The sequence below is a fragment of the Cyprinodon tularosa genome, unplaced genomic scaffold (assembly GCF_016077235.1).
Source record: "Cyprinodon tularosa strain WSP-4 unplaced genomic scaffold, ASM1607723v1 ctg1135, whole genome shotgun sequence".
Lineage (NCBI taxonomy): Eukaryota > Metazoa > Chordata > Actinopteri > Cyprinodontiformes > Cyprinodontidae > Cyprinodon > Cyprinodon tularosa.
Window position 1 is genome coordinate 1176 of NW_024037932.1, and position 12789 is coordinate 13964.

The 12789-nt window shown below is 41.1% G+C and overlaps 1 protein-coding gene across 1 annotated transcript; it reads right to left on the reverse strand.

The window, feature by feature from the left end:
• Positions 1–302: 302 nt before the first annotated feature.
• On the reverse strand, positions 303–9230 carry LOC119795278 (vesicle transport protein SFT2B-like). Its single transcript, XM_038303187.1, has 8 exons — positions 8986–9230; positions 7263–7352; positions 2967–3052; positions 2810–2891; positions 2703–2738; positions 2569–2627; positions 2456–2485; positions 303–2381 (listed from the first exon to the last, which is right to left on the reverse strand). The coding sequence occupies exons 1-8, from the start codon at positions 9055–9057 to the stop codon at positions 2345–2347; spliced, it is 492 nt and encodes a 163-aa protein (XP_038159115.1). The 5' UTR covers positions 9058–9230; the 3' UTR covers positions 303–2344.
• Between the last annotated feature and the right edge of the window lie 3559 nt (positions 9231–12789).

The following is a 12789-nucleotide window of genomic DNA, read 5'->3' on the forward strand; positions in this document are numbered from 1 at the left end:
TGGACCTCCTCCTGCTGCTGCAGGTTTAAATGTCACGCAGCCTAAGCTGTTTAGAGCAGCATGTAATGGAGAATAGGTCAAAGCCCAGAGGAGAACATCTGGAGACGCTCAGGAAGGACATCTGATCTGCAGACGGCCGCAGGAGGCCGGTCAGAGCACGCTGTAATCAGCGGCCCAGGCGGCGCCGGAGATTAGCGGCTTTACGGACTTAACGGCCATAAAGACGGCTGGAAGCAGGCGGGCGGGGCCGGATGGGGTCCGGTTCCAGAGTCAGAAAACAGAACCGTCTGACACAGCTGGGCTCAGGAACACAAACATTTATTAACAGGAAGCACAAACAAGCAGGGAACCGCTGCAGTAACATGGTTCTATAGAAATGATCCGGACCACAAAGTCCAATAACAAAGCTTAAAAAAACATCAGAGCCGGTTCTGAGTTCACAGCCCAGAACATCAGCAACTGTAACATGGAGAACCTTCTAGAACCTGTGAGGAAGAGTTCTGGGAACCAGCTCCTACCCAGAACCTACACAGACCATCGCTCTGGACCTAAAGGTTAATATAAGGTTCTACCTTCCAGGTTTCTCTGCATCCATCATTCAGACCAGAGCCACTGGTCCTGGTTCTAGTCCTGGTTCTGGTTCTAGTCCTGGTTCTGGACCCATGATGGGAAGCAGGACTTCTAGCTGATCCATGAATAAATGAAGGCAGGGTGAGGGTTAGCTAAAGGACAGCAGGAGGATCCACGGGTCAGAACCTCCAGGGAGCCCAGGAAGTCAGAACTGCTGGGAAGGGATCAGAGTTTAAACCTCAGGAACAGGGAAGGGGTCAAAGGTCAAACCTCAGGAAGAGGGAAGGGGTCAAAGGTCATACCTCAGCAACAGGGAAGGGGTCAGAGGTCATACCTCAGGAACAGGGAAGGGGTCAGAGGTCAAATTTAGCAACAGGGAAGGGGTCAGAGGTCATACCTCAGGAACATGGAAGGGGTCAGAGGTCAAATTTAGCAACAGGGAAGGGGTCAGAGGTCATACCTTCTTCTACATTTTCAGTCATTTTTAAATGAAGGAAATGTTAAAAATTTTCATAATTCTCCATGAAATGATCGGAACCGGAGTGAAGCTGGTTCCGGACCTGGTTCTAAACGGATCACTGATCTGAACTAAAACCAGCAGAACATCCCTTCAGACTACGGATCCGATAAGAAGCAGCTAACATTCGCTAACTCTGGGTTCTAAGCATGAGAAATACACACAGGCGGAACTAGGAACTGGGTCAGAACCACATGGAACCAGCTTAGAATAAGTTCTAACAGAGCTCAGAACCGGGTTAAACACTGTTTACCTGAGACCTGCTGCTACAAAACCACAGCAGAACCGAACCAAATGGATCTAAATGGAGAAGATCTGGAGCTGAAATCTGACTTTCTATCATCCTCCATTTTTATTTCTGTTGCTTCATGTTTCCGGCTCGTTCCATAAATAAAGTCTAGATGTTCAGAGTTCTGCTGGATCCGACCCGTTTGGGTCCAGATGAGCCTAAAGATCCTCCTTTGACGGAGATCAAGATGCAGCAGTGACTCAACGTGGATTATTATCTCTGAACTGCAGCCGCGGAGCAGAAAACGCTAAGCTAACATTCCTCTGGGTTTACATGCTGGGAACCAGAACCAGAACCAGAACCAGAACCAGAACCAGTGGATTCTCCACCTGCTGAGAGGAACTAAAATGTTATTTCAGAATGAATCTGTTGATCAGCGGCTGTTAGTTTGAGTTCCTTCATTTTTTTAGTCCTCAGAACTCCAGGAAGAGCCGCCATGATGGAGAGCCGCCATGATGGAGAGCCGCCATGATGAAGAGCCGCCATGATGAAGAGCCGCCATGATGGAGAGCCGCCATGATGGAGAGCCGCCATGATGGAAAGCCGCCACGATGAAGAATCGCCATGATGGAAAGCCGACATGATGAACAGCCGCCATGATGAAAAGCCGCCAAGATGAACAGCCGCCATGATGAACAGCCGCCATGATGGAGAGCCGCCATGATGAACGGCCGCCATGATGAACAGCTGCCATGATGGAGAGCTGCCATGATGAACAGTCGCCATTATGAACAGCTGCCATGATGGAGAGCCACCATGATAAACGGCCGCCATGATGAAATAAATTAAAATCAGTGTTTCATTTACATGAATGCATTAAAATCAGGATTAAAGTCGGATTATTCCGAGCTTAAATGTGAAAAACGGATGATTCCTCCGCTGAATAAATGAAAGCAGTCATGTGACGATTGGACCTTCCTGATTGGACGCAGCATCCTGCGTCCTGATTGGTCGGGCAGCTGCTGACTCTACATGCAGAGCGAGAAGAGCTTGAGGACGGCGTCCCTGGAAGAGGACAGAGGAGACGAGATGACGGCCCGTCCGACCTTCCGCCTGACGTTCTGAGGTTCAGTTCTTACCTGGCGAAGGGGACGTAGGAGAGGCCGTACCTGCAGGGCAGAGGTCAGAGGTCAGAGGTCAGAGCGGCGAGGCTGAGCCGGCCGGCAGGTGTGTGATAATGAACAGGTTTTACCAGGTGAAGGCCAGGAACTGCAGAACGCAGAACAGCAGGGCCAATCCATTGTTCTTCCACTGCAGGAACAGAAGCACAGAAGTTCTACCCACCGGAAACGCAGCCGCCATGTTAGCACGAACTCAGTTTCTCACCCAGAACGCCGCGCAGAGAGTCAGAACCAGGCAGATCTGCAGAAACATCAGAAGGTTTAAAAGCGAACCTGGAACCATGAACAGGAGAACCGAGGACGGGTTCTGACCAGCATGATGGCGGTGGCGAGCGCTCGCACTTTGGCGCACATGTTCTTCAGCTGCCGTAACGGACCCACCAGGAACATGGTGCTGAAACGACAGCAGAACCTTAGCAGACGTCAGCGACGAACAGAGAGGTCCGACCGCACCGGTTCTGGCAGGTACCTGGCCAGAGCGCAGAGGTTCCCGATTGTGTAGAGCACGGCGAAGACCGGCAGCCCGAAACCCGGGATCCACAGCAGGCAGGTTCCCTGCAGGAGAACCACCATCAGAGCCGCCGCCTAAGAAGCTAAACGCCTCGGAGCATTATAACCCCAATATAAGGTGATATAGATGGTGTCCGGGGATTATAGCCCCAATGTAAGGTGATATAGATGGTGTCTGGGGATTATAGCCCCAATGTAAGGTGATATAGATGGTGTCTGGGGATTATAACCCTAATATAAGGTGATATAGATGGTGTCTGGGGATTATAGCCCCAATATAAGGTGATATAGATGGTATCTAGGGATTATAACCCCAATATAAGGTGATATAGATGGTGTCTGGGGATTATAACCCCAATATAAGGTGATATAGATGGTGTCTGGGGATTATAGCCCCAATATAAGGTGATATAGATGGCGTCTGGGGATTATAACCCCAATATAAGGTGATATAGATGGTGTCTGGGGATTATAACCCCAATATAAGGTGATATAGATGGTATCTGGGGATTATAGCCCCAATATAAGGTGATATAGATGGTGTCTGGGGATTATAGCCCCAATATAAGGTGATATAGATGGTGTCTGGGGATTATAACCCCAATATAAGGTGATATAGATGGTGTCTGGGGATTATAGCCCCAATATAAGGTGATATAGATGGTGTCTGGGGATTATAGCCCCAATATAAGGTGATATAGATGGTGTCCGGGGATTATAACCTCAATATAAGGTGATATAGATGGTGTCTGGGGATTATAACCCCAATATAAGGTGATATAGATGGTGTCTGGGGATTATAGCCCCAATATAAGGTGATATAGATGGTGTCTGGGGATTATAACCCCAATATAAGGTGATATAGATGGTGTCTGGGGATTATAGCCCCAATATAAGGTGATATATATTGTGTCCAGGGATTATAGCCCCAATATAAGGTGATATAGATGGTATCTAGGGATTATAACCCCAATATAAGGGGATATAGATGGTGTCTGGGGATTGTAGTCCCAATATAAGGTGATATAGATGGTGTCTGGGGATTATAGCCCCAATATAAGGTGATATAGATGGTGTCTGGGGATTATAACCCCAATATAAGGTGATATAGATGGTGTCTGGGGATTATAACCCCAATATAAGGTGATATAGATGGTGTCTGGGGATTATAGCCCCAATATAAGGTGATATAGATGGTATCTAGGGATTATAACCCCAATATAAGGTGATATAGATGGTGTCTGGGGATTGTAGTCCCAATATAAGGTGATATAGATGGTGTCTGGGGATTATAGCCCCAATATAAGGTGATATAGATGGTGTCTGGGGATTATAACCCCAATATAAGGTGATATAGATGGTGTCTGGGGATTATAACCCCAATATAAGGTGATATAGATGGTGTCTGGGGATTATAGTCCCCATATAAGGTGATATAGAGGGTGTCTGGGGATTATAGCCCCAATATAAGGTGATATACAGGTGCTGGTCATAAAATTAGAATATCATGAAAAAGTAGATTGATTTCAGTAATTCCATTTAAAAAGTGAAACTTGTATATTATATTCATACATTACATACAAACTCATATATTTCAGATGTTTATTTTGTTTAATTTTGATGATTACAAATGACAACAAATGAAAATCTCAAATTCATCTTATCAGAAAATTAGAATATTGTGAAAAGGTTCAAAATTGATGGCCCCTGGTGCCACACTCTAATCAGCTAATTAACTCAAACCACCTGCAAAAGCCTTTAAATGGTCTTTCAGTCTAGTTCTATAGGCTACACAATCATGGGGAAGACTGCTGACTTGACAGTTGTCCAAAAGACGACCATCGACACCTTGCACAAGGAGGGCAAGACACAAAAGGTCATCGCTAAAGAGGCTGGCTGTTCACAGAGCTCAGTGTCCAAGCACATTAATAGAGAGGCGAAGGGAAGGAAAAGATGTGGTCGAAAAAAGTGTACAAGCAAGAGAGATAACCGCACCCTGGAGAGGATTGTGAAACAAAACCCATTCAAAAATGTGGGGGAGATTCACAAAGAGTGGACTGCAGCTGGAGTGAGTGCTTCAAGAACCACCACACACAGACGTATGAAAGACATGGGTTTCTGCTGTCGCATTCCTTGTGTCAAGCCACTCTTGAACCACAGACAGCGTCAGAAGCGTCTTGCCTGGGCTAAAGAGAAACAGGACTGGACTGCTGGTGAGTGGTCCAAAGTCATGTTCTCTGATGAAAGTAAATTTTGCATTTCCTTTGGAAATCAAGGTCCCAGAGTCTGGAGGAAAAGAAGAGAGGCACTTCATCCACGTTGCTTGAAGTCCAGTGTAAAGTTTCCACAGTCAGTGATGGTTTGGGGTGCCATGTCATCTGCTGGTGTTGGTCCATTGTGTTTTCTGAGGTCCAGGGTCAACGCAGCCACATACCAGGAAGTTTTAGAGCACTTCATGCTTCCTGCAGCTGACCAACTTTTTGGAGATGCAGATTTCATTTTCCAACAGGACTTGGCACCTGCACACAGTGCCAAAGCTACCAGTACCTGGTTGAAGGACCATGGTATCCCTGTTCTTAATTGGCCAGCAAACTCTCCTGACCTTAACCCCATAGAAAATCTATGGGGTATTGTGAAGAAGAAGATGCAATACACCAGACCCAACAATTCAGAAGAGCTAAAAGCCACTATTAGAGCAACCTGGGCTATCATAACACCTGAGCAGTGCCACAGACTGATCGACTCCATGCCACGCCGCATTGCTGCAGTAATACAGGCCAAAGGAGGCCCAACTAAATACTGAGTGCTGTACATGCTCATACTTTTCATGTTCATACTTTTCAGTTGGCCAACATTTCTATAAATCCTTTGTTTTTATTGGTCTTCAGTAATATTCTAATTTTCTGATATGATGAATTTGAGATTTTCATTTGTTGTCATTTGTAATCATCAAAATTAAACAAAATGAACATCTGAAATATATGAGTTTGTATGTAATGTATGAATATAATATACAAGTTTCACTTTTTAAATGGAATTACTGAAATCAATCTACTTTTTCATGATATTCTAATTTTATGACCAGCACCTGTAGATGGTGTCTGCGGATTATAGCTCCAATATAAGGTGATATAGATGGTGTCTGGGGATTATAGCTCCAATATAAGGTGATATAGATGGTGTCTGGGGATTATAGTCCCAATATAAGGTGATATAGATGGTGTCTGGGGATTATAGCCCCAATATAAGGTGATATAGATGGGGTCTGGGGATTATAGTCCCAATATAAGGTGATATAGATTGTGTCTGCGGATTATAGCTCCAATAAAAGGTGATATAGATGGGGTCTGGGGAGTATAGTCCCAATATAAGGTGAAATAGATGGCGTCTGGGGATTATAACCCCAATATAAGGTGATATAGATGGCGTCTGGGGATTATAGTCCCAATATAAGGTGATATAGATGGTGTCTGGGGATTATAGCCCCAATATAAGGTGATATAGATGGCGTCTGGGGATCATAGCCCCAATATAAGGTGATATAGATGGTGTCTGGGGATTATAGCCCCAATATAAGGTGATATAGATGGTGTCTGGGGATTATAGTCCCAATATAAGGTGATATAGATGGTGTCTGGGAATTATAGCCCCAATATAAGGTGATATAGATGGTGTCTGGGGATTATAGCCCCAATATAAGGTGATATAGATGGTGTCTGGGGATTATAGCCTCAATATAAGGTGATATAGATGGTGTCTGGGGATTATAGTCCCAATATAAGGTGATATAGATGGTGTCTGGGGATTATAGTCCCAATATAAGGTGATATAGATGGTGTCTGGGGATTATAGTCCCAATATAAGGTGATATAGATGGTGTCTGGGGATTATAGTCCCAATATAAGGTGATATAGATGGCGTCTGGGGATTATAGCCCCAATATAAGGTGATATAGATGGTGTCTGGGGATTATAGCCCCAATATAAGGTGATATAGATGGTGTCTGGGGATTATAGCCCCAATATAAGGTGATATAGATGGTGTCTGGGGATTATAGCCCCAATATAAGGTGATATAGATGGTGTCTGGGGATTATAGCCCCAATATAAGGTGATATAGATGGTGTCTGGGGATTATAGCCCCAATATAAGGTGATATAGATGGTGTCTGGGGATTATATTCCCAATATAAGGTGATATTAGATGTCGTTAATATCGCCCAGCCCTGGTTCTGCTGAAACGGGTCGGTAACTCACCAGGATGGAGCACAGGATCCCCAGAACGAAGCAGATCAGGAAGCCCTTCATCCTGGTCCCCCAGGCCAGCGAGGACGCCTGATTGGCTGTCTGCAGGCATGATGTCACTCATTAAAAACATCGGCGTCACAATGTTCACATTCACTTTGATCACGACCCATTGCATCAGTTTTAGGATTTGCTTAACATGTTCATTAGTTGAAACATATAAATTTGTGAACGACCACTTTCAGGAAAAAAAATGGTGAAAAATATATGAAATAGTGGCATTAAATAGTTTCCACCTTCTTTAAATAGCAGCCAAAGCTCATAGAAATTCCTTATTAGATCAACAGCAGCTGTTTGATGGCATCAAACTTTAAATGTTTTACTCCTTTAAAAATCTATTCACATTTATTCATTTACAAACATGCCGAATTATCTGCTGGGAGATAATATTAATAACCAACATCAAGAAATAATAATATATTAATTTATATACCATGAATCTTACAACGGAGTATTAGGGCCAGGCTAGAGAGTTTTTTTTTTATTTCACAAAATAAAGTCTTAAAATTACGATAATAAAGTTGTATTTTCTGACATCTCTTCCTAGAAGCCCTTTCTTCCCTAAAATGAGGAATGTGGAGCATCATGTGAAGTTCTACTTTAGCATCGGTTTGACCAATCAGGAAATCTTTTAGCAGCGGCATCAAACTGGGCAGGATGTCAAAGTGGACTCTGGTTGCTGATTGGTGGAGCTGGTCTGACGTCATCTGCTGGGCGGAGCTCCAAGCTTTCTTTCTGAAACCGGTTGATGTTTGATGACTTTATTCTCCCAATATTACGACTTTATTCTGGCAATGTTACTAATTTATTCTCCCAATGTTACAACTTCATTCTCGTAATATTAAGACTTTATTTTCCCAGTATTATGACTTTATTCTCATAATATTATGACTTTATTCTCGCAATGTTACGACTTTATTCTCGCAATGTTACGACTTTATTCTCCCAATATTACGACTTTATTCTTGTAATATTAAGACTTTCTTCTTGCAATGTTACGGCTTTATTCTCCCAATATTACGACTTTATTCTTGTAATATTAAGACTTTATTCTCCAAATATTACTTTATTTTCGTAACGTTACGAGAATAAAGTCGACTTTATTGTCATATTACGACTTGCACTCTTAATATTACGACTTTATTCTCATAATAATCCGACTTCCTTCTCATAAAGTTATGACTTTTTTTCTGTAATATCAAAACTTTATTCCTGTAATGTTACAACTTTATTCTAATAATGTTATGACTTTATTCTCGTAATATTACCACTTTATTCTGCTAATGTTTGGACTTTATTTTTATAACATTACTACTTTATTCTCGTAATGTTACGACTTTATTCCCGTAATGTTACGACTTAATTTTCATAATATTACGACTTTATTCTCTAAATAAAAATTTTAAAAAATCTCTAGCCCAGCCCTAATACTTTGTTTTAGAAATCTCAAGCAGAATTTAAAAATATAAAAAAATTTTAATGAATTTTATTTATTAATTAATTTTATTTTCATTATATCTCTAAATCAGTTTAAGAAGGTTAAATCTTAATAAAATCCTAGTCAAAGAATAAAAGCAGTGCAGCTAACTCCAGGGGCCATTTTTTTCCTCCATTGTTTTTAACTGGTTTCCTCCCAGCTAACTGCTAACAGCTAACGGCTAACAGCTAACAGCACCTCCAGAATGCCGCTCCCATCCGAGCTGCTGCCTCCCTCCTGGCCGCTCAGAACCTGCTTCAGTTTATCCATAAACCCAGACTCCTTCCCGGACAATCAGTCGAACCACCGCAGAGCTTCCAGAACCTTCTAAGCAATCCTCGGTTCGATGGTTCCACCTGGAACAGGTGAGCTGTCAAAGTTTATCGGAGGAGGAACAGACTTTTGCATCAACAGGTGCAGCACTTCCGCCTGCAGTACCGCTGCCGGCCATCATGTATCAGAGGGAGGCGCTGTTTCCCCACGAACTGTTCAAAACGATCAACAACGTGTAACTCTTAAAATGGTAATTAGACAGAAGATGAAGGAGAAATGGTTAAAGGAAGGAGAGAATGTTGATTTTATGAAATTTAAAAGAAAACTGGAGAAATAAGAAGAACAGTAGGGGGCGCCCTTATTAATGTTAATCAGTCAAACATTAGGAGATTTATTTATAGTTGGAGCCAAATGCTTGATTTATAATAGAATATTTATTATTTCTAGTTTACTTTTTTTGTCTGATTTGCTATGATAGATATGAACATGAAATATTTTGGTTTGGAGTATGAGTTGACTTAATTTTGAAATAATGAATTTGTTTATTTGTATTTTTGCTGCTGTGCATAATTGAAGCTGTTTCCTGGCTCCGCCCCTTCATCATTGACAGGTGACTGCAGCACCTGGATTATAGTGGAGGTGGCTAATGGGGCCGGAGAGCTCTAGGATTCAGGCAGCGCAGCCATGCAGTTTATAACCGCTATTGGTTGATGTTGTTTCTTTAGTGACATAAAAAGGAAAGAAATGAGCCGATAGGATCTGCCTGTTACGTCATAATGCGGTAAGAAAATCTAAAAATATTTAGCCCTAAACAAAATATTTATTTAACAAAGTAAGATTTTTATAAATGAATGAATGACGCAGTGAAAAAATGACTTTGAATAAAATAACCTCCTTATTTTTCTCTTAAAATACGCTGAATAACCATAAATATTGCTGCTAATTTTTGATTGCTGAACTTTTCTTCTAGTTCTCCCATAGAACAGGGAGAACTAGAAGAAAAGAAACAATTATTTCTAGATTTAGATTCGGGCATAATGGTTTAAACAGTTTATCTTTGGGAAACAGGAATGGTAAATGTGAAAACTGTGGGCTGAATGAAACAATTGAACATGTGACGTTGTACTGTAAATAAATACGAGGACAGCAATGAATTAAACATTTCAGTAAAGTCAAAGTTAAATGAGATTTATTTGAATTATTTAGAAGTTATTCAGAAAGTAACTTTTACAGGATAATACTTCAATATCTAAAAAAATAGAATTTAATTCTGAGTCATTCTGGTCCACACTCCACACCAGTAGATGGCGGAAATACATCAATCTGTCAAAATCTTTAAAGAAGAAGAAGAAGAAGAACTCCTCCTTGGACTTAAACCAGACAAAGATTTAAAATAAACCCACAATAGATGCTGTTTTATTAAAGAACATTTTACAACACTGGCATGACGTTTACAGATAACGTCCATAAAGCTGTAAAAAATGCGATAAAGTCCATGTGGTTCTAATACAGCGACAATTTTTAACAACAGCCACAGTTTTATTTAATAGAATCTGTTCTTCATTAATGACTGGGTGTTTGAGGACATTTTCAAACAAGCTCAGTTACATTAAATTCTTTCAAACTACAAACAAATCAGGCTTAATATAAGGAGCTAATTAAAGAAAAGTGTAAAAAATCTGCAGGGAAGATTAGAAATTAACCAAATAATCAAAGAACATCTGTGGGAGCGGTTTAATGAAAAGGTGTTTAAAATGCTGCTGTTCCCTTTGTGTGGCGGAGATTCTCAGTCATCCAGGTCAAAGTTAAAAGACAATCCACAGGTCTTTATTTTAGAAAGTTTGAGGACGTTTCTCTTCCCATCCAGGGAAGATTTTTCTCTTCAAAATGTCTGGATTAGTGTTGAGTTCCAGGCTTTTATAGAGTAGCCCAACAAAGCCTTGTAACGGTAGACCTATTCAAATTAAGACCTTTTTTTATCAAACTCATGCAAACTGATATTTTTCCCCTTTCTCCAAAGTTTGATTTACTAAAATATATCCGTTATTTTGATATTGGACCTTGGCTATGCCTGCCTCATGAGCCATATAGTTTTATTGTTGACGTTTGTATAAAACACTGCATAATTTTAGGGTATTATGTCCCATGAAAAAAAAAACGGTAACAGATTTTTAAATTTTATTTCAGTATAATATGAGAAAAAAGTCAGAATTCTGACTTTAATCTCAGGATTCTGACTGAATTCTGCCAGCTAACAAACATGTTAGCATCCAGCCATAGCCATGTCTGTTTTAGAGACTAGCTCTCTGGTTTTAATCACTTTCTGCTCTTCCATTAATCAAACAGCATCAGCAGGGACCCTCAGGGACGGAAAACTCTCCTAATTCCATCATTTTCCACCAATGTGTTCCTGTTTCTCTCAAACTACTGAAGCTGAGTGCTCCACATCTCTGCCTTCATGGAGACCATCTACATTAAGATCCACAATTCTCAGATTAAAGTCAGAATTCTGACTTTTTTTCTCATATTATACTGAAATAAAATTAAAAAATCAGTAAGGTTGGTTGTTTTTTTCCCCAGTGGCCCTAATCCTCTTCCATACAAACATATTTTTGATGCTTCAAAAACTTACATCATATAATACATAATTTTATCTAAAAAATGTTCATCATAAAGCTCACATATCACAGATTACATAGAGGAATAGGTTTAATAACAATAATAATAATAATGATAATAAAATAATCACAGATGTTTTCAAATTAGAGTCACAGCATAGTTTAAAATATGAAGCTTTTATATAAAGTCCAGAAGTAAATTCCTTAGTCTTGGTGCTATGCACACGAAAGCTCTGTCAACATAGGAGACCATAGGATTCAACATAGGATTGAAAAAGCTTCCTGGATAGGAAGAGAAACAACTTCAAACTTGGAAAATAAAGTCCAGTGGTATGTTATCTATGGTTTTCATCCTGGACATGAAACTGGTTCAGAACAATGGGAGGCTGGTGAGTCATGGAATGACTGTTTACCTACTGCACTGAAAGAAAGAATCATTTCTGAGACAGACTGTATGAAAGGCCGGCTGGGTTATTTGTTTAGCTCTTGCATGAAGGCAAGTGGCTGAACTTGAGAGAATCTGCAGGCCTTGCATTAAAGACTGATCCATCCTAACAAACAAAGATACTGGCAAAGATTCTCGGTCATCCAGGTTATCGTCGTTCCAAAAAAGTAAAAAACAAAAAATCCACTGGACTTTGTTTCCAAGTTTGAAGATATTTCTCTTCTGTCATGATCAGCCCTGATAGCTGGACATAATTGTTCATGTCATTCAACTGCTTTATTCTGCCCGGCTCCTCATTATCACTCATCTTATCCACCTGTGTCTGTTCCTTTATATTTTTCTCAGCTATCAGGCCAGATGATTGTTTATCTCATGCTTTATGTTTCGTTAGTTTTAGTTAGTTCCAAGTCTTGTCTTCTGATTGTGTCCTGGTCCTTCTCCGAGGCCCTCAGGGTTTTGGCTCGGAATGCCAGGAAGGTCGGTTTTATTCCCATAAGCCTGGCTCCTAGGAGGAGACCAGCTTAAAGTCCTGCAGAAATCTTGGTACCATGTCTTGTCTCTGTCCCTCTACCCCTGAGGCTGCCTGTCTGCATCTGTACGTGTCTGCCTGGGCACGCTTCTGGATTGGTGGAACTCTTAACCTGCCTTCACGCCCCGTGGATTCCT